Source organism: Hypanus sabinus, chromosome 1, assembly GCF_030144855.1.
Source record: "Hypanus sabinus isolate sHypSab1 chromosome 1, sHypSab1.hap1, whole genome shotgun sequence".
NCBI lineage: Eukaryota > Metazoa > Chordata > Chondrichthyes > Myliobatiformes > Dasyatidae > Hypanus > Hypanus sabinus.
Genome location: NC_082706.1, coordinates 174,612,232 through 174,632,329, shown reverse-complemented (window position 1 = coordinate 174,632,329; position 20,098 = coordinate 174,612,232). Strand labels below are relative to the sequence as shown.

The window sequence follows — 20,098 nt, the reverse complement described above, 5'->3', positions numbered from 1 at the left end:
TTCAAACAAAGTGGCATGCAGGCGGTGAGAAACATTGTCCAGAATTGCCAGGATTTTCCCGAGGGTCCTTTGTTCTACCACAGTCTCCAGTGTGTTCAGTTTGACTCCTATAATAGAGCCAGCCTTTCTAATCAGTTTATTGAGCTTGTTGGCATCGCCAGTTGATGCCATTGCTCCAGCACACCACCGCATAGAAGATTGTACTGGCAACAACAGACTGGTATAACACGTGAAGGAGAGTCCTGCATACTCCAGAGGACCTCAGTCTCTTCAGGAAGTAAAGACGACTCTGGCCCTTCTTGTGTTCCACTCAGGTCTGCATCCATGTGCACCCCCAGGTACTTGTACGTCCTCACCATCAATAGTAACAGGGAGCAGTGCAGGCTCAGTCTTCCTAAAGTCCCTCACCACTTCCGTTGTCTTACAGATGTTGAGCTGCAGATGGTTCAGTTTGCACTATTTGATAGTTCTCCACCAGGGCCTTATATTCATCCTCCCGTCCTCCCTTTATGCACTCAACTATTGCTGAGTCATTAGAGAATTTCTGCAGATGAGATGGCTTACTGTTGTATCTAAAGTCTGAGGTATACAGGGTAAACAGGAAGGGAGCCAGTGCAGTCCCTTGTGGGATCCTAGTGCTACTTATAACCATAGAGAAACGCTGTTATTTCTGTTATTTGATTTACGTATTGTCTTGGTTTAATCCTTGTTGTACTAAAACCAAGGAGAATTACCTAATCAGTAGCTCTGACCTTTGTTAACAAGTCACATGCTAAACAAAACTGATCCTTGCTGTCTGCCTGTACTTTCCTCTCCATCTATTTTCCTTTGTCCAGCTTCTCTTTGTTCTGAATAAATTTCTTCCCAAGTCGGATTTCCTTTCCACATCCAATGCAAGTTACTTACTGTTTCACTTGGGAAAATGTCCCTGGACAACAGAAGTGGAAGAGGTAATATGGCATGTGTGCATGCCTTGTAATTGTAAGAGAAGGTGCTACTGATGGAGTTGGAAGAAAGGCCCTCGTTACATGCTGAAAGGGCCTCATTCTCAGTGAGAAAATGAGGAATGAGAGCAGGCCTATAGGAAGTGAATTGAGACCTTGTCAACAATGCCCCCCACAGGTGACACATTGCCTTGCCTGGAAGGACTGTTTGGGGCCCTGAATGGGAGTGAGGGAGGAGTTGTAAGGGCAGGTGTGTCACTTGTTCTGCTTGCAAGGATAAGTACCAGGAGGGAGATCAGTGGGAAGGGACGAATGGACAAGGGAGTAGCGTAGGGGCGATCTCTGCGGAAAGCATACAGTAGTTGAGGAGGGAAGTGTGCTTGGTGGTGGGATCCAGTTGGATATGTTGAAAGTTACAGAGAATCATTTGCTGGACATAGAAGCTAGTGCAGTGGTAGGTGAGAACGAGGGAACCTTATCCCTGGTGGGGTGGTGCGAGGATGGGGTGAGAGCAGACGTGCACGAAATTGAAGAGATGCAGGTGAGGGCAGCATTGAAGTGGAGGAAGGAAAACCCCTTTCTTTGAAGAAGGGGGACATCTCATTAGTTCTCATTAGATAGGGCAGCTCCGGCAGCGTCTGCCAGGCATTACTTCCTTCCTACAAAGCGAAACCCAATAGCATGAATGGCAGCGATGCTTCACTACCAGGTGAACTCAATCCTTCTATGCACGCTTTGAAAGGGAGAACACAACTACTGAGATCACAACTGTGAAGATCCTTGCTGCACCTGTGATCTCCGTTTCAGAGTCTGATGTTAGGTTGTCTTTAAAGAGAGTGAACCGTCACAAGGCGTAAGTTCCCGATGGAGTACTTGGTAAGGCTCTGAAAACCTGTGCCAGCCAACTCGAGGGAGTATTCAAGGACATTTTTAACCTCTCACTGCTACAGACGGAAGTTCCCACTTGCTTCAAAAAGGCAACAATTACACCAGTGCCTAAGAAGAATAATGTGAGCTGCCTTAATGACTATCACCTGGTAGTACTCACATCTACAGTGATGAAATGCTTTGAGAGGTTGGTCATGACTAGACTGAACTCCTGCCTCAGGAAGGACCTGGACCTGTTGCAATTTGCCTATTGCCATGATAGGTCAACAGCAGATGCAATCTCAATGGCTCTCCACATGGCTTCAGACCACCTGGACAACACAAACACCTACATCAGGATGCTGTTTGTCAACTATAGCTCAGCATTTAACACCATCATTCCCACAATCCTAATTGCGAAGTTGCAGAACCTGGGCCTCTGTACCTCCCTCTGCAACTGGATCCTTGATTTTCTAACTGGAAACCACAATCTGTGCAGATTAGTGATAACATTTCCTCCTCACTGACGATCAACACTGGCGCACTTCAGGGATGTGTGCTTAGCCCACTGCTGTACTCTATATACACATGACTGTGTGGCTAGGCATAGCTCAAATACCATCTATAAATTTGCAGATGATACAACCATTATTGGTAGAATCTCAGGTGGTGACAAGAGGGCATACAGGAGTGAGATATGCCAACAAGTGGAGTGGTGCCACAGCAACAACCTGGTACTCAATGTCAGTAAGATGAAAGAGCTGATTATGGACTTCAGGAAGGGTAAGACGAAGGAACACATACCAATCCTCATAGGGGGATCAGAAGTGGAAAGAGTGAGCAGCTTCAAGTTCCTGGATGTCAAGATCTCTGAGGATATAACCTGGTCCTGACATATCGATGTAGTTATAAAGAAGGCAAGACAGTGGCTATACTTTATTAAGAGTTTGAAGAGATTTGGCATGTCAACAAATACACTCAAAAACTTCTATAGTTGTACCATGGAGAGCATTCTTACAGTCTGCATCACTGAATGGTATGGAAGGGCTACTGCACAGGACCAAAAGAAGCTGCAGAGGGTTGTAAATCTAGTCAGCTCCATTTTGGATACTAGCCTACAAAGTACCCAGGACATCTTTAGGGAGCAGTGTCTCTGAAAGGCGGCGTTGATTATTAAGGACCTCCAGCACCTAGGGCATGCCCTTTTCTCACTGTACCATCAGGTAACAGGTACAGAAGCCTGAAGGCACACACTCAGTGATTCAGGAACAGCTTCTTCCCCTCTGCCATCTGATTTCTAAATGGTCGTTAAACCCATGAATATTACTTCACTACTTTTTCATTTCTGTTATTCTGCACTACTTATTTTAACTTAACTATTTAAAAAACTAAGATTTTTCTCTATACTTATTTATGTATTTCATTGTACTACTGCCATATAGTTAACAGATTTCAAAAAATATGCTGGTGATATTAACTCTGTTTCTTAAAACCTCAAATACTTTAACCCCATTGTGTATCTGCTGCTCTTTAAAGGAATCATTCATTTAATCTCATTCTCCTACACCCTTCTTTTTTTTTCTTTTAATAATTTTTCAAATATCTATATACTTCTAGATTTTACATCTTTCAAAGTATGTGGCACAGCATCCATTGTCCTAACTTTTCAAAATGTTTCTTCTTTAACTTATAATTTTAAATACATTTTATCTGTTCCTGAAGTCTAAGCAGCCAAAGCAATGACTTTATCACCTTTTTCAAATGTCTGTCTTTCCTCCTATTTGTACAAAGTAAAATAATGTGTTTTATCATGAGTAAAATAAACTAATATGCTTGCTAAATGAATTGAAATTTGAAAAAGAATCATGAGGCTATTAAGTGGATAGCTTAGTTATACTTGATGCATGGTGTTAGGAATTTATCACATGCCATTGCAGAATGATATGCCTGCCTTGAGTTATACTATGAGAATTACTTGGAGGTACTGCCTTGATGGCATGATTAACATTGGCACCCTGTGCAACAACCTAGAAGAAATCTGTTTGTCCAGATTTAGCAGATCTCATCAGGGTGGTAGCTCTGGTCTCATATATCAGTCAGGTTTCATCCTCCTAGTATGTACTCTTGTAATAGGTAGGTAACTGAAATAACAGTAACTGTAGCTGTGATTTATTTCTTCTTACCCTTTTCAACCATTGTAGCCTTTGATGTATGTCAAACTGTCTTCTGCCAACAGCCCTATATGAACCTCTGAGTACAGCATGTTTATGATTACTTTGTTAACTATTTAACTAATCTTTGTCAAAGTATATTGATTAATGATTCTTCTTCCAAACCTAGCCTTTACTTTTGGCACTCTGATCTCAAGAATTTCAGGCTCCTCACCTTAATAATGCACATGATTCCGCAATGTTGCCCGAAGTGGAGGCAGTTCTGTATATGCTTGATAGATTTCAAGTGTGCTTTCGACATGTCTCTAAACTGCTCTCTTGGTGCTGAGTTGTCTTGCTTTTTGCCCTATATACTGTTTATGCTGAAATTTCTATACATAAATGATAAACGTGTTAAGATTTTTATTTTTATCGAATTGACTATGATTATATGTTTGCATCTTGAGATAGTTAAAGTTGAAACTTGTTGCGTTTAAAGATTCCTTGTAATATCCAAGACTACAATCCAAAGGCTAGAAAATAGGATTAATTTAATTATTTTTTTTTGACAAAATGCACAAAATGTAAGTCCAAAAATATAAATTTGTACTGTTGGATTAGGATCTAAATTATAATTTTTCTTATAAGCTTAACTTCCTTATGTTTGCTTATATGTTTGTATGATCATATGTTGGTAAATTTTCAGTAACATGTTCTCTAGTTGGTTCTATATTTCTGTCATAAACTGTCCTTCATCTGTCCAGCTTGAACAGTATAAAGAGGGAATACAAGGCACCCTTTATACTCGTCTTTGCCATTTCCTTCTTTACTTCTCACTGGCTGTTTTCTGCTGCTAATTACTGCCACTTTTTTACAAACATCTAATAAAACGGCTCTAAACACAGGATTTGTGCCTCATACTTGATTTCTGAAGAACTATCTGGGTAATATTATCTCTAGATCCAACAGAATGGTACTGCTCACAAACTTGGAATTATTCCATGTGGAGAGTGTTATACAGAGGAGGGAATGAGAGAAAATTGAAATAAAAAGTTCATTTTAATTAATTTGTTTGTTGCAGGTAATGACCCGGAGCTTGAAGATAAAGTGGATGAATTTTATGGTTAGTATTATATAATCCCAAAGTTTTGAAGTTGGAAATGTGCCTTGTAGGCTGTAAGTATCTCTAAACAGCAAACTCTAAACTCTGGAAGCTAACCTAATGTTTCTTTGGAAAGTAAAATATTGGCCATCTTGTGGTTGGATAAAACATTACAGGTTTAAAAATATATCTGGTTACTGCAGAAGATTCTGGGACGATGCCCATAAAATCATGGAATTTAACTAGTTTTAAATTGTTTTTTACTAGCTGAAGAGGTGGAGCATGTGCCAGGCACTGACGACATACAAGGTTAGTTTACCTTGATACACATTATACTTAAGACTGTCAATATTTGGTAACTTTGAGAAAAGAACCGGTCATAAACCCTAAATGTTGCTCTCCTTATCTTCAAGCTGTGCCTTTGATACCAGTCTCACTAGCCAAGGGAAATATTTTCTTGTAGAAGGCCTGTCAAGACTTTGAGAATTTTGCATATGGCATAGATTTGCAACAGGTCAGATTCAAAAGGACTATACATCTGTAAATCCATCTTTCTGTTATTCAGCAATTTAACTGTGGAGTCATCAGTTCAAATTTGTCAACTTGAATGAAAGCTATCTCCTCCTAACAACCAATATTTGTTCAGCACTGATCTGACACCGATGTGCTGATTATAGAATTAAACTGGAATACAAACTAGCTCCAAAACACATTGGACCATGAAACGGGACTTGTCTTTCTCCTCATATTCCTCTAGGAAATTGAAGTAAAGGGAGAAGTATCGTCCCCTAATTCTAATTACAAATCTGAACAATCTTGTAAGGTGATTCTATGTTTATATGACATCTTTTCCCTCCATGTTGAGCTGTTGAAATTGTGCTCCAACCTATCATTTAATGATTCTGTGAAAATATTTGTGCTGTCTCTGCCACCTGTGATCATGTTGTTCTGTTACTTTTCTTTCAGAAGCATTGCCTGTTCAAAAGAGTGATGAAGATTATCTGTCAGGTTTGTGTTGAAACTTTTTATTTTTATTTCTAACATTCTAGCATGAAACAATCTAACATTATGTGCATAGCATTAAAAGGGTGAATATTATTAACAAATTCTCAATTTTATTACTTACAACAGTCAATACGTCTCAGAACTTGGATGTGGAATCTGAAATCCAAGGTTTGTTTGACTTGGCTGCCTTTAGTTTTGCCCTGTCCTCTCATAGCTTCCAGTTTTTCAGAGTTATTTTGCTTGTCTGGGGTGATGTTTGCTTTAAGCTGTTTAACAAAACTTTTCAAAGGGTGTCTTTGAACCTGAATTAGGGCACAATTTCAAATTTGTTTCCTATACTGCATCTGTCTCTTGATTATCGTCAGGCTATTTTCACATGGTGAGTATTAGAATTGATCTTGTACCTCTCCTGCTTGCATTAAAACAAGTTGAGGACATGTTTCTTTTGTGCAATACTTGACATGGGCATTATAAACTTAATTGTCTGCTTATCTTCCAGATGCAGTACCTCTTTCTGAGGCAGTGGAAGAGCATGTGGAGAAAGGTAGGCATCATTTTAGATTCTGCAATATTTATAGGTTCTGTTCTACAAACAAACAAACATACATCGTAAAATGCCTAGTTCATCTGTCCTGCCCACATTAATTGGGATACCTTTTACAACATATAGACTCTATGGGGAAATTTGATAGGTTATATATTTTAAATGAAGGTGAAGCACTCAATGTAATGTTTTTGAAATTAATGATGCAGCATTTCATTAAACTAATAATTTAATAGTGGCAAAGTGATGCTGATAAAAATTTTGAGTAATTTCATTCATTTTGGGCAGTAGCGGATTTGGACCATGCTGTCTCTTGCATTAGGAGACTGCAGTACAGGGCTGCGTCCAGTCCAAGTGGTCAGCTGTGCTCTCAGAAAGGCCTAGACAGTGAAGCCCAGGCCCCAGGGTGACTGACTGTGAAAGCATTTGCTTTTCTAACAGAGCAGAAATCAACTCTGCATGTTACAACCCTCTCAGTTCAGTGATAAATTCAACAATTGCAGAACAAAAACTTTTAAGTCCCAGTAATCAAAAATTAAAACACAAAATGCTGGGAATATCGAACAAGTCAAGCTCATGTGATCTAAAGTGTTAGCTGTTTCTCCATAGATGCTGCTTGACCTGTTTAATACTCCGAGTATCTATACTTGGCAATTTCAGATAATTGGCTTAATCCCAACAATTTATTTCTTTCCTCTAATAATAATATGAGATTGTATTCATCATTTTCATTTAAAACTCCTTAAAACTATCTAATACTGTTCACTTGTCTTTGCTCTTTCAGGCAGCTTTATCACCACTTGTGTATTTCCAGTGTATTTCCAGCCCCCGGTCCTGTCAGAGACTTTGCTTTACTTCTTTCCACCCCTTCCCCTTTTCTTATTTCTATTCTTTCCTCTTTTCATTGCAACTTGTTTCATTTCCAAATCTTACTAATTCTGAATCAAGGTCATTGGTCTAAAATGCTATTTCTGTTTATCCCTTCAGTGATTCTGCTGGAATGCTGAGTATTTTAGCATTTTCTCAATATTTTGCACCATCTCAATATTTTGCACCATTTTGAAATCTCTTTCCATATCCTTTCTTAAAAGAAAACCCCAGTAGTCTAATCTCATAGCTGAAATTGCTCATTCTGGCAACCATTAGAGTAATATCCTCTGCATTTTTTTAGTGTCTTCACATCCTTCCCAAATTATGGTGACCAGCATTGCACACAGGTTTTAGTCAAACAAGTGTTATATAAAGTTTTAAAAGCTCAGAGGAGGGAAATATAACCTTGCAGTCTTTTTATTCTATGCCACTTCTTAGGAACTTTTCTAGTCATACCCACAACATGCCTGCCATGTCTTTGACATATGTACAGCCAGGTTCCTCTGTTGATGTATATACTTCAAAATTGGCCACTGTCCCAAAGTCTGAGAGTGAAAAGCTTTATAACGCTCTGCTTTCTGCTTCTATGACAATTTCTTATCCAAGGTTCCACTGACCCTTTTATTCCATCTATAGCAATTTTCTTCATCACGCTGGTGCGTCTCCTGAACAAAAAGTAATAATCAAACATGATTTCTTCATTTTAAGAGACTCAGACTAGCATTTTATAGCTTTAAACTTCTTCCAGGATTAGGAGATTATATCAAAACCTTCTGCAATCTCCATCTCTACTTCCCACAGCAGTTTGGAAGAGGCCCTTCCCAATCAGGTGGCTTACAGGTTATTCTCAAGTTGAGAATGCCCAGCTTATGAACAATATTAAAGTTAAAACTTTAATGTGCATACCTTTGATTGTGCCTACAAATAGCCAAGCTAGTTTCTTCTCCAGTTTTAGTAGGTATTCCTATCAGTTTTATGTACTTTTAATGATATTTGTAATAATACTTTGGAGGTATGTTTACCATAATGAGCAATTCTTGTGTAATTTCTGAATTTTTGACAAAAGAGACTTACAGATGCCTGGAAAACCAGAACCAATCCATTGCCCAGGTATTTTGTTTAATTAACTTTTAAACTCATTTCCCTTTTGTTGAGGTACTTGACACTACAGTACATGTTTAAGGATTCATCAAAAGATCTGAACAAATATGCTATGGTTGTAAAAGACTTTATAAACTTAATAGTGGGTGACTGCGTCCCCACAAAATAACTCAGAGTCTTCCTGAACCATAAGCCCGGGATGAAACAAGAGATCCGCAGCCTGCTGAGAGCCTGATCAGTGGTATTCAAGTCTGGCGACCAAGTAAAGTACAAGAGATCCAGCAAAGAGCTCCGGAAAGCCATCTCACATGGAAAGTGGGAACTCCAGACCAAACTGGAATCATAAAAGGATGTTTGACAACTCTAGCAGGGCTTGAATGCTGTCACCTTATACAAAGTAAAACCAGCCAGCATATGTGATAACAAGGCTTCACTTCCAGATGAGCTCAATGCCTTTTATCCTCACTTTCACTGACAAACATGGAGACATTTTCACAGACTGCCTCTGTCCTCGGCAACACTGTGATTTCAGTCTCTGAGGCTGACGTGAGAGCAGTCTTCAAGAGGGCAACCGTGTGAAAAGCATCTGACCCAAATGGGGTACCTGGCCGAGGACTGAAGATCTGCACTGATCAACTGGCTGAAGTGTTCATTGATATCTTTAACCTCTCACTTCAGCAGTCTGTGGAAAACTTCGATTATACCAGTGCCCAGGAAGAACATGGTAACTTGCTTCATTGACTCGTCCAGTAGCACTTACATCCAGTGTGATGAAGTACTTAGAGAGATTGGTGATGAAAAGTATTAACTCCTGCCTGAGCAGTGACTTAGATCTGCTCTAATTTGCCTACCATCACAACAGGTCAACAGCAGATGCCATTTCATTGATTCTCAACTCAACCCTGCAACACCTGGACAATGGAGGTGCATGTATCAGGATGCTCTTCATTGACTACTGCTCGGCATTCAATGCTATTATCCCCTTAAAACTAACCAATAAGCTTCATTACCTTGACCTTAATACTCCTTGTGCAACTGGATCTTTGATTTCTTCACATGCAGACCCCAGTCAGTTTGGATTGGCAACAACAATCACCATCAGCACAGGTGTACCACAAAGCTTAGCGTCTTGCTCCACTTGCTTTTTACTTATGGTTATGAGACTAAGCACAGTTCTAATGCCATATTTAAGTTTACTGATGACGCCACTGTCATTGGCTGAATCAAAAGTGGTGACGAATCTGAGTGGCTCAGTAGTAACAACCTCTCTCTCAAAGTCAGCAAAACCAAAGTGTTAATTATTGACTACAGGAGGAGGAAACCAGACGCCCATAAGCTAGTCCTCATCAGGGCATCAGAGATGGAGAGGTTCAGCAACTTTAAATTCCATGATGTTATCATTTCAAAGGATCTGTTTTGGGTCCAGCATGTAAGTGCCCTTACAAAGCACAGCAATACCTCTATTTTCTTAGACGTTTGTGAAGATTTGGCATCTATATACTACTAAAACTCTCATGCTCTGTTTGTGACCTCCAATTAGAGCAAACGGTGCATTACAGCGGCACTGTTTTTGGCTAAATCGACTTAAAATGCGCTAACTTACAGAATGCAGGCAAAGTTCAGGGTTATATATTCGTATAAAATTCCTCACTCACCAAAATCAGCAGCCCCGCTTTCACCCGAGAGCCGATGTCAACCATGATGGAAACTGCGACGCGACACCACGACGCATGCGCACGGCCAGCCTCAGTAGCGCCTCGCGATGCTCACAGCAGCAACGTCAATTGGAGCAAAAGGGCAGGGCAGGGCAGCTCTACTTCGAGCGGTCGGTCACATTCTGCTCATCACCATCCGAATGTGCAGGATTGGGACAGATCTAACTGCCACCCATCAATAAGAGATGATTAAATCTTATTGTAATGATGTACTTCGAGACACCCATTAAACCCTTTGCTACAGTCAAAGGACAGCAGTGACTATATCACACAACACACACAAAATGCTGGTGGAACACAGCAGATCAGGCAGCATCTGTAGGGAGAAACGCTGTCGACGTTTTGGGCCGAGACCCTTCGTCAGGACTAGCGATAGGTGTTGGCCCGAAACGTCGACAGCGCTTCTTCCTATAGATGCTGCCTGACCTGCTGCGTTCCACCAGCATTTTGTGTGTGTTGCTTGAATTTCCAGCATCTGCAGATTTCCTTGTAAGTGACTATATCATGTCCATTTAGGAGAGCACCAACCACATCATCAAGAATAATCAGCATCCTGGAGGCTTTCGTGTTACTGCTTCGTATCTTCTGTCCAGCATTAGGGTAAAAAAATATGGTCAGCGTAATAATGCTGTGTGGTGAAAAGAGAAACGAAACACTATTGTCAAGTGATGATGCCAAATGTCGCCGGGAAGTGGCAAGGAGAGGGAGAGAACAAGAATCGGATGAGGCCAGGGCCACACGACTCCAGGATCAAAGAGTCGAGAGAAGAAGAGACAGAGGAGGAGAGTCATGCATGTCTCCAAAATTACAACAACTGGCATTGAAGGAGGAGAGAGGAAGAGACAAAGGACCTGAGAAATGCACGTCTCCAGGATCAGAGACAATCAACAAACAGCAGAAAAGATGAAGAGACGGGATGAAAGGGCTGCTCATCTCCAGAATGACAACAAGAGACACAAGGGTGGCAGATTAACCAGAAATGATGCCAACAAAAGTGTCCTTTGTTAAATGAGGAGCTATATTTGCCTTGCTACGTGCCCTTCTTCTTTAATAAACTGAGGTTTCCTTCTTCAATTTCCAAAGCAAAGTGATACCAGTAGCATTCAGGAAAATGTAATGTTCATTCTGGTCACATCAAATTGCACTACCCTTCTCTCAAAGGATGCCCCAGCGGGTCACCCCATTGTCTAGTGTCATCTAAAACTTTGACCATCTTCTATAGGTGTGTGGTGGAGTGTATTCTGACTGGTTGTATCACTGCCTGGAATGGAAACACCAATGCCTTGAACAGAAAAACCTATAAAAGGTAGTGGATACAGTCCCGTCCATCATGGGTGTAAAGCCTTCCCCACCTTTGAGCACATCTACATGGAGCAGTGATGCAGGAAAGCAGCATTCATCATCGAGGACCCCTACCACCTAGGCCATGCCCTCCTCTCACTGCTGCCATCAAGAATGAGGTACAGGAGCATCAGGATTTATACAAGCAGGTTCAGGAACAAATATTATCCTTAAACCATCATGGTCTTGAACCAGAGGAGATAACTTCACTGACCCCCAACACTGTGCTGTTTCCACAACCTTTAGACTCAACTTCCATGACATTTTATCTCATGTTCTGGATATTTATTGCTTATTTTTTTAATTGTAATTGCAATATTGTTGTTTGCACATGGTGTGTTTATTCAACTTGGGTGTGTTTTCTTTTAATTGATTCTATGATGTTCCTTTGTATCAACCCCGCAAGAAAACGAATCTCAGTTGTATATGGTGACGTACATGTATTTTGATAATAAATTTATTTGCAGCTTAGATCTTTGAAATTTTATCAATAGTGCTGATAAAACTCAACATTACTATCTCAAAATTACTGTTTTTGGATAGTGTGTTTAAATCTCACTACATGTGTGACCACTGAGAAAATCTTATCCTAACTCCTGAGTTATGAAGTCATGTTAGACCGGCTTACAAAGGGAAGATGTGGAGGCTGTTTTCGTCCAGCAGGAGAGGAAACTAATTTCTCCACTTCAAACTTTGAATGATTGAGTTATTTGTAATTTAGATTCTGAAACACGACTTGCTTTGTTACTTCACAATCATTTATCAAAATGCCTGCCTTAGTAATATAACCCCTCATTTTCTCACAGATGATGATACTCCGGAGGCTCCAAAAGAACATCTAGCTGAAGAAGGTATGGGTTTTCATTTCAATCTGAAATCCAGCAGTGTGTGGCTATTCTAGGTTATGTTTATTCAATTGTTTCTTAATATGAAAATTAATGCAGTTGACTTTTTTATATATTTGATTAGTAATTGTGATACACATGTTATAATTTTGTCAGTTGTGTTTCTTCTTACTAATTTTAACCATGCTACAATGAGTCAGGATTGCTAATTTATTTTTAGTTCAAGAAATCTAGAGGCAAACATGAAATTCAGTTTTTTTCATAATTTTGATTGCTGACATTTGATAGCTTCATATCATATGTGTTAAACTTCCAAAATAAAGCATGGCACTTTCAGATTAATACTTTCATTTATTAAGCACTTTGCAGAAGATTATTGTTTTCAATTTACTCTTGCGGGCGAAAATGTTTGCATAACCCAGAGTTTGCTCCTCTGCACTCAGATTATTTGTTTTGTTCGTAATTTCTTCACCTTCAATATCCTGCTGGTTATTAATGATCAGAATCTCAACTGGATCAGCCAGATAAATACCATGGTAGAATGGTAGGTTGGTGTAATGTATACCCAGCTTCCTCACACCTGGAGCCCTGCAGTCTGACTCTTTGACTTGACTGGATTTATGCAACTCCAATAGCTGTCACCCACTTAACCACATTCAGAATAAAGCAACCCACTTGACTGAACATTCCTTCCTTTTATCCCTGATGCACACCGACTGCAGTGTACACCATCTCCAATTTTCACCGCAGCTACTTTCATTTGACAAGGCCCTTCCTTCATGGTAGGCTAATCCAAAAGGTTAAGATACATGGGATCCATGGTGATTTGGTTGTTTGGATTCAGAATTGCCTTACCTATAGAAGATAGAGGGTAATGGTATTCTGGCTGGAGGATGTTGATCAGTGATGTTCTATAGGGATCATTACCGAGATCTCTGTTTTTGTGATTATATATAAATAACTTGGATGAGAGTGTAGGTGGATGGTTTGCAGATGATACAAAGATTGGTAAATGTGTGGATAGTGAAAAGGTTGTCGAGGACAGAGCAGCATAGAGATCAGTTGTAGATATGAATGGAGAAACGGCAGATGGAGTTCAATCCAGGCCAAGTGTGTATTGCTGTACATTGGGAGATCAATTGTAAGGGAAATATATAGTTAATGGCAGGATCTTTAACAGCAATACAATTCTGAAGAGGCATGAATAGGGAAGGACGGCCAATTTATTTTCTGGGATAGAAATGTCAAATACTAGAAGACATGCATTTGAGGTGAGAGAAGGAAAATTTAAGGGAGATGTGCAGAACAGTTGCCTGGGATGGGATGCCATGTCTAGTGCAAAAGAGAAGATAGTGACATTTAATAAACTTTCGGATGGGGAAGGGGGAATATGGATCATGTGCCGGCAGAAGAGATTTAATTTAATTTGCCATTGGTTTTGGCACAGCTGTCAAGAGCTGAAGGATATGTTACTGTGCTGCACTGTTCAATTTGCACACTGAGACTACTTCCAAACCAGTAACCCCAGGCAGCAGCAAGGGTATATAAGCACATCATCACCTTTTCGTTCTTCTGTGATTTGAAATTGTATCAATAGTCTTTCATCATTCCGGAACTTACCCGGCTGCACTGTGGGACTACCTTCACTAAAAAGTCTGCATTTTGAAAAGGCAGCTGGCCAGCCACCAATTTCTCAATAAATGCGAGCTTTACAGTAAATCCTAGATCCTGAAAACAAAATTTAACAAAAAATGTTGACAGAATCGGGTTTAATTACCGTAATTTGAGTTTATCTAAAAAAAGAGGAAGTATGTAAATGTTGTTAAATGCAGATCTATTTCGAACCACTCTGTGGCGCAATACCACTGAGTTATCCTGTTCCTTCTGCGTAGCGCCTGAGCTTTGGTTTAAAGGCCATCATTTGCATTAAGTGGCAACACTGAGGCAGGATGATGATTCCGGTTACAAGATTGAAATCACAGACTCTGTTTAAAATGATTGATTGCTTTCTTTGTTTTTCTATGTCACTGCAGAACATGTGAATTACTCAGAAGATCACCAAGAAGTGAGTGAATCCTTAGAGTCTGACCATCTGGAAACAACAGGTTAGTCAGGAATCTGATTGCAATTTCACCAGCTATTTTTCTACCAATGTTTTTTTTTGCCTAAAGCATCCTTTATATCATCATGCTCTTTGCTTAGATTCAAGGTATTGGTAGTCATCTTTGACATCTGTTCTGTTAAATTTGATTTCCCAGATTGCATCTGTAATTCTACACAAACCTAATTTAACAGCATAACTATCAGGTTCTGTCTCGTGGATGCTCTGTTCTTGAAATCTGATTTACGCACCAGTGTTACAACTGAGTTTTTGTTTATACCTGTTTATGCACTTGACAGTTTATATATATATATATGTGCTTTTTTTTTATTAGGCGAGGCAAAAGAGGAAACAATTATAGATGAACCAGGTAAGCAAGAACTGCTTTTTGTGGGTGGGGGAGGGGAAAAAAGTTCTGTACTTGGGCAATGTCTTTTGCTGCCTTGTGTCATCTCATAATAATACAGTCGATGAAGTAGTTTTTATGTTGAAATGTATGGGATGTAGAAACCAATTTGTAGAGGGTAAGCACCCACAAGTCATTATTTGTTACCTTTTATTGGGGGGCCAGGATGTCAAGGAGAGCTTCACTCCTGTTCTTCAAGATAGTGCTTTGGATCTTTTACATCCGCTTTGGAGCAGAAATACGTTTTAAATTCTATCCAAAAGAGAGCAGACACAATCTAGAGAAACAATCGTAGTTGTTTCTTGAAGTGACATTCTTGTAAGAATCTGGGGTAGAAGTGAATTCATTATCTTTTGACTTGAACAAGAGTACTGCCCACTGAGTTGTATATAGACATAACCACTTAGTAACTAATTGGTCCTTCCAAGTCAACTGTATTTTGTTTTGTTGATGTATGGTTCAAACTATATTAACAAATCTTTATGCACAATAATTCTCATACTTTTTAAGGCTTTTATTCTCTCCAACTCCCATCTTTAATATCACTGGCAGATATTCATTATCCTTTTAGATCAACTGCACATCATTGTGGTTGCAGAGATAATTATTGCTACAAGTGGTCTTCAGATATGCCCTTTTTAATACAGGGGTAGCAGGTGGAAAGGAAGCAAGTATAACATTACAGTTTACAAAATAGGAAAGGTAAAATGACCAAGCGTTTAGCCTGATATCCACTGTCAGCAAACTGTTGAATCCATTATAGCAAACACCAAAGGTACATAGTAAATCCTAACAAGGTTAATTTGAAGCAACGTGGTTTTACGGTATGAAAATCATGTTTGCCAGATCTACTTTTTGATGCTGCCTCTCTAATAGAGTACATTTTTTAAAAAGAAAATCTGGTGGTTGCTGTGGATCCAGCCATTCAAAGACGTTTGATAAGGAGCAGCATAAATTGTTGAACATAATTAAAGACTAGTTCATGAGGTTGGGGGAAAAGGCAGGATAGGGAAAGGAAGAATTAAAGGATAAACAAATCAGTCATTTTTTAGATTGACAGACTCTTTCCGCAGGGTTTGGTCCTGGACTTTAGACTAGTCACTATTTGTGCTAATGGAGTAAATGAGGAAGCGATGTGTTGTACACGAGCTTGCTGATGACAAAAGCACAGCAGTGCAAGTGAATAGGGAAGATGATGTTTTCATTTGTTTTCTAACATTTAAGAAAGGTCAGAATCACTATCAAGTGCCGAATATTGGATCTTTAATAGGATGGTAGCTATGGTAATAGTGGCAGCAGATTAATTTCTTTGCAAGTAGCTTAGTTAACAGATCCTGAATTTTTGAGCATAGAACATTGAAAACCTACAGCACAACACAGGCCCTTCATCCCATAAAGCTGTGCCGAACATGTCCTTGCTTTAGAAATTATCTAGGGTGACCCATAGCCCTCTGTTTCTCTAAGCTCCATGTACCTATCCAGAAGTCTCTTAAAAGACCCTATTGTTTCTGCCTCCACCACCTTTGCCGGCAGCCCATTCCATGTACTCACTACTCTTTGTGTAAAAAAAAAAACTTACCCCTGATATCTCCTCTGTACCTACTTCCAAGCACCTTAAAACTGTGCCCTCTCATGTTAGCCACTTCAGCCCTAGGAAAAAGCCTCTGACTATCCACACGATCAGTGCCTCCCATCATCTTATACACCTCTATCAGGTCATCTCTCATCCTCTGTCGCTCCAAGGAGAAAAGGCCAAGTTCACTTAACCTATTCTCATACTCCCCAATCCAGGCAGTGTCCTTGTAAATCTCCTCTGCAAAAGGTTTCCACATCCTTCCTGTAGTGAGGCGACCAGAACTGAGCACAGTACTCCAAGTGGGGTCTGACTAGGGTCCTATATAGCTGCAACATTACCCTTCAGCTCCTAAACTTAATCCCACGGTTGATGAAAGCCAATGCACCATATACCTTCTTAACCACAGAGTCAACCTGTGCAGCAGCTTTGAGTGTACTATGGACTCGGACCCCCAGATCCCTCTGATCCTCCACACTCCCAAGAGTCTTACCATTAATACTATATTCTGTCATCATATTTGATCTAGCAAAATGAATCACCTCACACTTATCTGAGTTGAACTCCATCTGCCACTTCTCAGCCCAGGATGCAAAACTGGGCTATTGATGTCCCACTGTAACCTCTGACAGCCCTCCACACTATCCACAACACCTCCAATCTTTGTGTCATCAGCAAATTTACTAACCCATCCCATCTCTTCCTCATCCAAGTCGATTATAAAAATCATGAAGAGTAATGGTCCCAGAACAGATCCCTGAGGCACACCACTGGTCACCGACCTCCATGCAGAATATGACCCGTCTACAACCACTCTTTGCCTTCTGTGGGCAAGCCAATTCTGGATCCACAAAACAAGGTCCCCTTGGATCCCATGCTTCCTTACTTTCTCAATAAGCCTTGCATGCGGTACCTTATCAAATGCCTTGCTGAAATCCATATACACTACATCTACTGCTCTACCTTCATCAGTGCGTTTAGTCACATCCTCAGAAAATTCAATCAGGATTAAGGGGAACAGCCACAGGGGTACTGTCTAGTATCTGACTCTTGCCCTTCTCTCTCCTGACTGTTACCCACTTATTTGTCCCCCAAGGCCCCAGTGTGACTACCTGCCTATAGCTCCTATCCATCACCTCCTCACTCTCCTTGACCAGACGAAGGTCATCAAGCTGCATCTCCAATTCCCTAACGCGGTCCCTAAGGAGCTACGGCTCAACGCTAGGAGTCTCCGGACTTCGCACATCTGACACCCAGTACAGAATAGTGGCCTCACACACATACTTCCTGTTTCTATTCCTCACAAGTAGCTGACCTCACCTCGACCCATTATTGCCTTAGCCCTCCTATTCTGACTCCCTCTACACGGCATCGCCCACTCCTCTGGCACCCATTCTCTAAAGCTGTCTTTAAACTCTTCTCGCTGTTCTAACTGACTGATGTCCACGCACTTGCGCAGTCGTGCCTAGGCTACAAGTGTAATTCAATTTGCTGAGGAAAAGTTATAGAATCAGCTTATTCAGTTATCCTTGCCCCGTAACTGATAAATGTCTTAATCAAAAAAGAAACACAATTCAGGCAAGTACTGTGTTACTTGACCAGATTGTCTTTCAATGAATCTAGCATGATGTCTTTATTGCATGTTTTTTGATAGCCCTTTTGTTGAGGACTGCTCTCAGGAAAGTCGCTTGATGTTCAGCAATTCCTGCACCATCTGTCTATTGTCAGCAATTAGCTGTGCAATATTTTATGGATATTTTTGACTATAGATGTGCAACTTCACAGAAGGCACTTATCTATCCCATTTATATTTTTATAATCACAGAGTTACTTGGTCTCTCCATGATATTCCAGCCTGTTTCAGCAAACTAGGTTTGGGTCCTAAACCCTATTGTATAATTCAAAAAAACATGATCTCTTGAGTAAGAAATCTCTTCTACTTGTTATATCTCATGCATTTAATCTCTAATGGTTTCTCATTTGCTTTCTTTCTGTCATGCATTTGACCGGTTTATGATATTTGAATAAATGCAGTTTTTAGATTTTTAATTTCGAGTATTAATTAGTAGGTTAGTGGTCTTTTGCGTAGTTCGGTGACTGGAGAACTGAGGAAGTAGTTGGGCATAAAAGAGAGGATAGGTTACAGAAAAGACATGAGAAGTGGGATTGACGTGATTGCTCCAAGAGCCAGTGAAGACTCAATAGGTTGAATGGCCAGCTTCTAAGTCATGAGGAAATACAGTAATATGAGCAATGGGACTATTTCTTTCTCACGCTTTGGTGCCACTGTATAGATTTATTATTAATAAATTAAAAATGTAGTTGAAAAGCAAATTAACCAGCTTTCAATCCGTCAGTACTTTGTCTTCCGTTTTGAGGCTTAATTCATAATCTTACAATTTTTGATAATTTTATTAAATTGCTGTTATTTCATTACAATGTGACTGTGGGTATTGACCGTTATAGGTCCTCACCTTAATTTTAATCCTAATTATGTACATTTTATAATTGCTATCCTACGCATTGAATTGACTAGCTGCTGTGCGTCTCAGAAATCTGAAGAGTGGATATTTGCATTACACTGAAAGATGGGAGCAGGCATTTCCAGTCTCCTTCACTATCATTAAGTTTAGTGTCATTCTGTACATTAGAACTGAAATATACTTAATATTCAAACCCATGATGGTGCGTTAGCCACTGCTACTTACTACGAACGTAAGTGGGCGATATCTTTTTTTAAATATTTCTCCTTAATGATTGACAGTGATATTCAGTGAAATTTGGAGACTATGTCTTATGTTTCATACTTACAAAAAAGGTACATATTGTAATTGGAAAGGCCTCGTGACCTGAAAAATTAATGAGTGAAAAGATTCGTAGTGCCTTTCATTTTCTTAACCGAGCTGGGATGTCTGGTATCAAAATAACAATTTGTATTAATATACATCTTAATTTCTTGGGGGATTTATTGATAAAATCAATAAAAGCATTTTTGGCAAGAAAGAAAGATTAAGGAGAAATGACCAAAAGATTGTTCGGAGAGAATGGTTCTAAGATGCATTTTAAAAGGACAGAGAGAGGGAAAGAAAGACTTGGGGGAACAATTAAAAACAGGGTGAAAGCTTAAATACTATGGTCAAGAAGTAGTTGTGGACTCAGCAGCACATTGGCTAGCTTGCCAGTCACCATTCCCAGTACTGAAAGAGAGTTAGGAATGGGGTCAGGTAATTGCTGTGTGAGTGGGCCTGTGCAGGATCGGAGGCTTTACTTGAGAGGCTTCGGCAAGGAGGCGCAGGTAAGAACAGGTTTTTTTTTCAAATATGCTATTAGTTTTGTGTAACTAAAAAAAAGATTTAAAATTATAACAAATTAAATATAATAGGGTTAAAGGATCACGTGATATGTTGTAGCTGCGTCAGGTGGGAGCTGGTGGACCCCATTGTGGTTCATGGTGACCACATTGGTAGCAGTGTTAGTTGCTCGAGGAACTCAGGCTCAAAGTTGATGACCTGGAATCTGAGCATCAAACACTGT

At 39.9% G+C, this 20,098-nt stretch overlaps 1 protein-coding gene across 6 annotated transcripts in view; it reads left to right on the top strand.

The window, feature by feature from the left end:
* Positions 1-20,098, top strand: part of unm_hu7910 (un-named hu7910) — a 192,980-nt gene that overhangs the window by 115,897 nt on the left and 56,985 nt on the right. For 3 of the 6 annotated variants that reach the window (XM_059981769.1, XM_059981744.1, XM_059981785.1), the window contains 8 exons: positions 5,043-5,084; positions 5,331-5,372; positions 6,030-6,071; positions 6,195-6,236; positions 6,568-6,612; positions 12,446-12,490; positions 14,518-14,589; positions 14,920-14,955. In XM_059981769.1, the coding sequence (XP_059837752.1) occupies positions 5,043-5,084; positions 5,331-5,372; positions 6,030-6,071; positions 6,195-6,236; positions 6,568-6,612; positions 12,446-12,490; positions 14,518-14,589; positions 14,920-14,955 (366 nt within the window). The remainder of the gene's footprint in view (positions 1-5,042; positions 5,085-5,330; positions 5,373-6,029; positions 6,072-6,194; positions 6,237-6,567; positions 6,613-12,445; positions 12,491-14,517; positions 14,590-14,919; positions 14,956-20,098) is intronic. The other 3 variants (XM_059981753.1, XM_059981779.1, XM_059981761.1) reach the window with 3 other exon arrangements.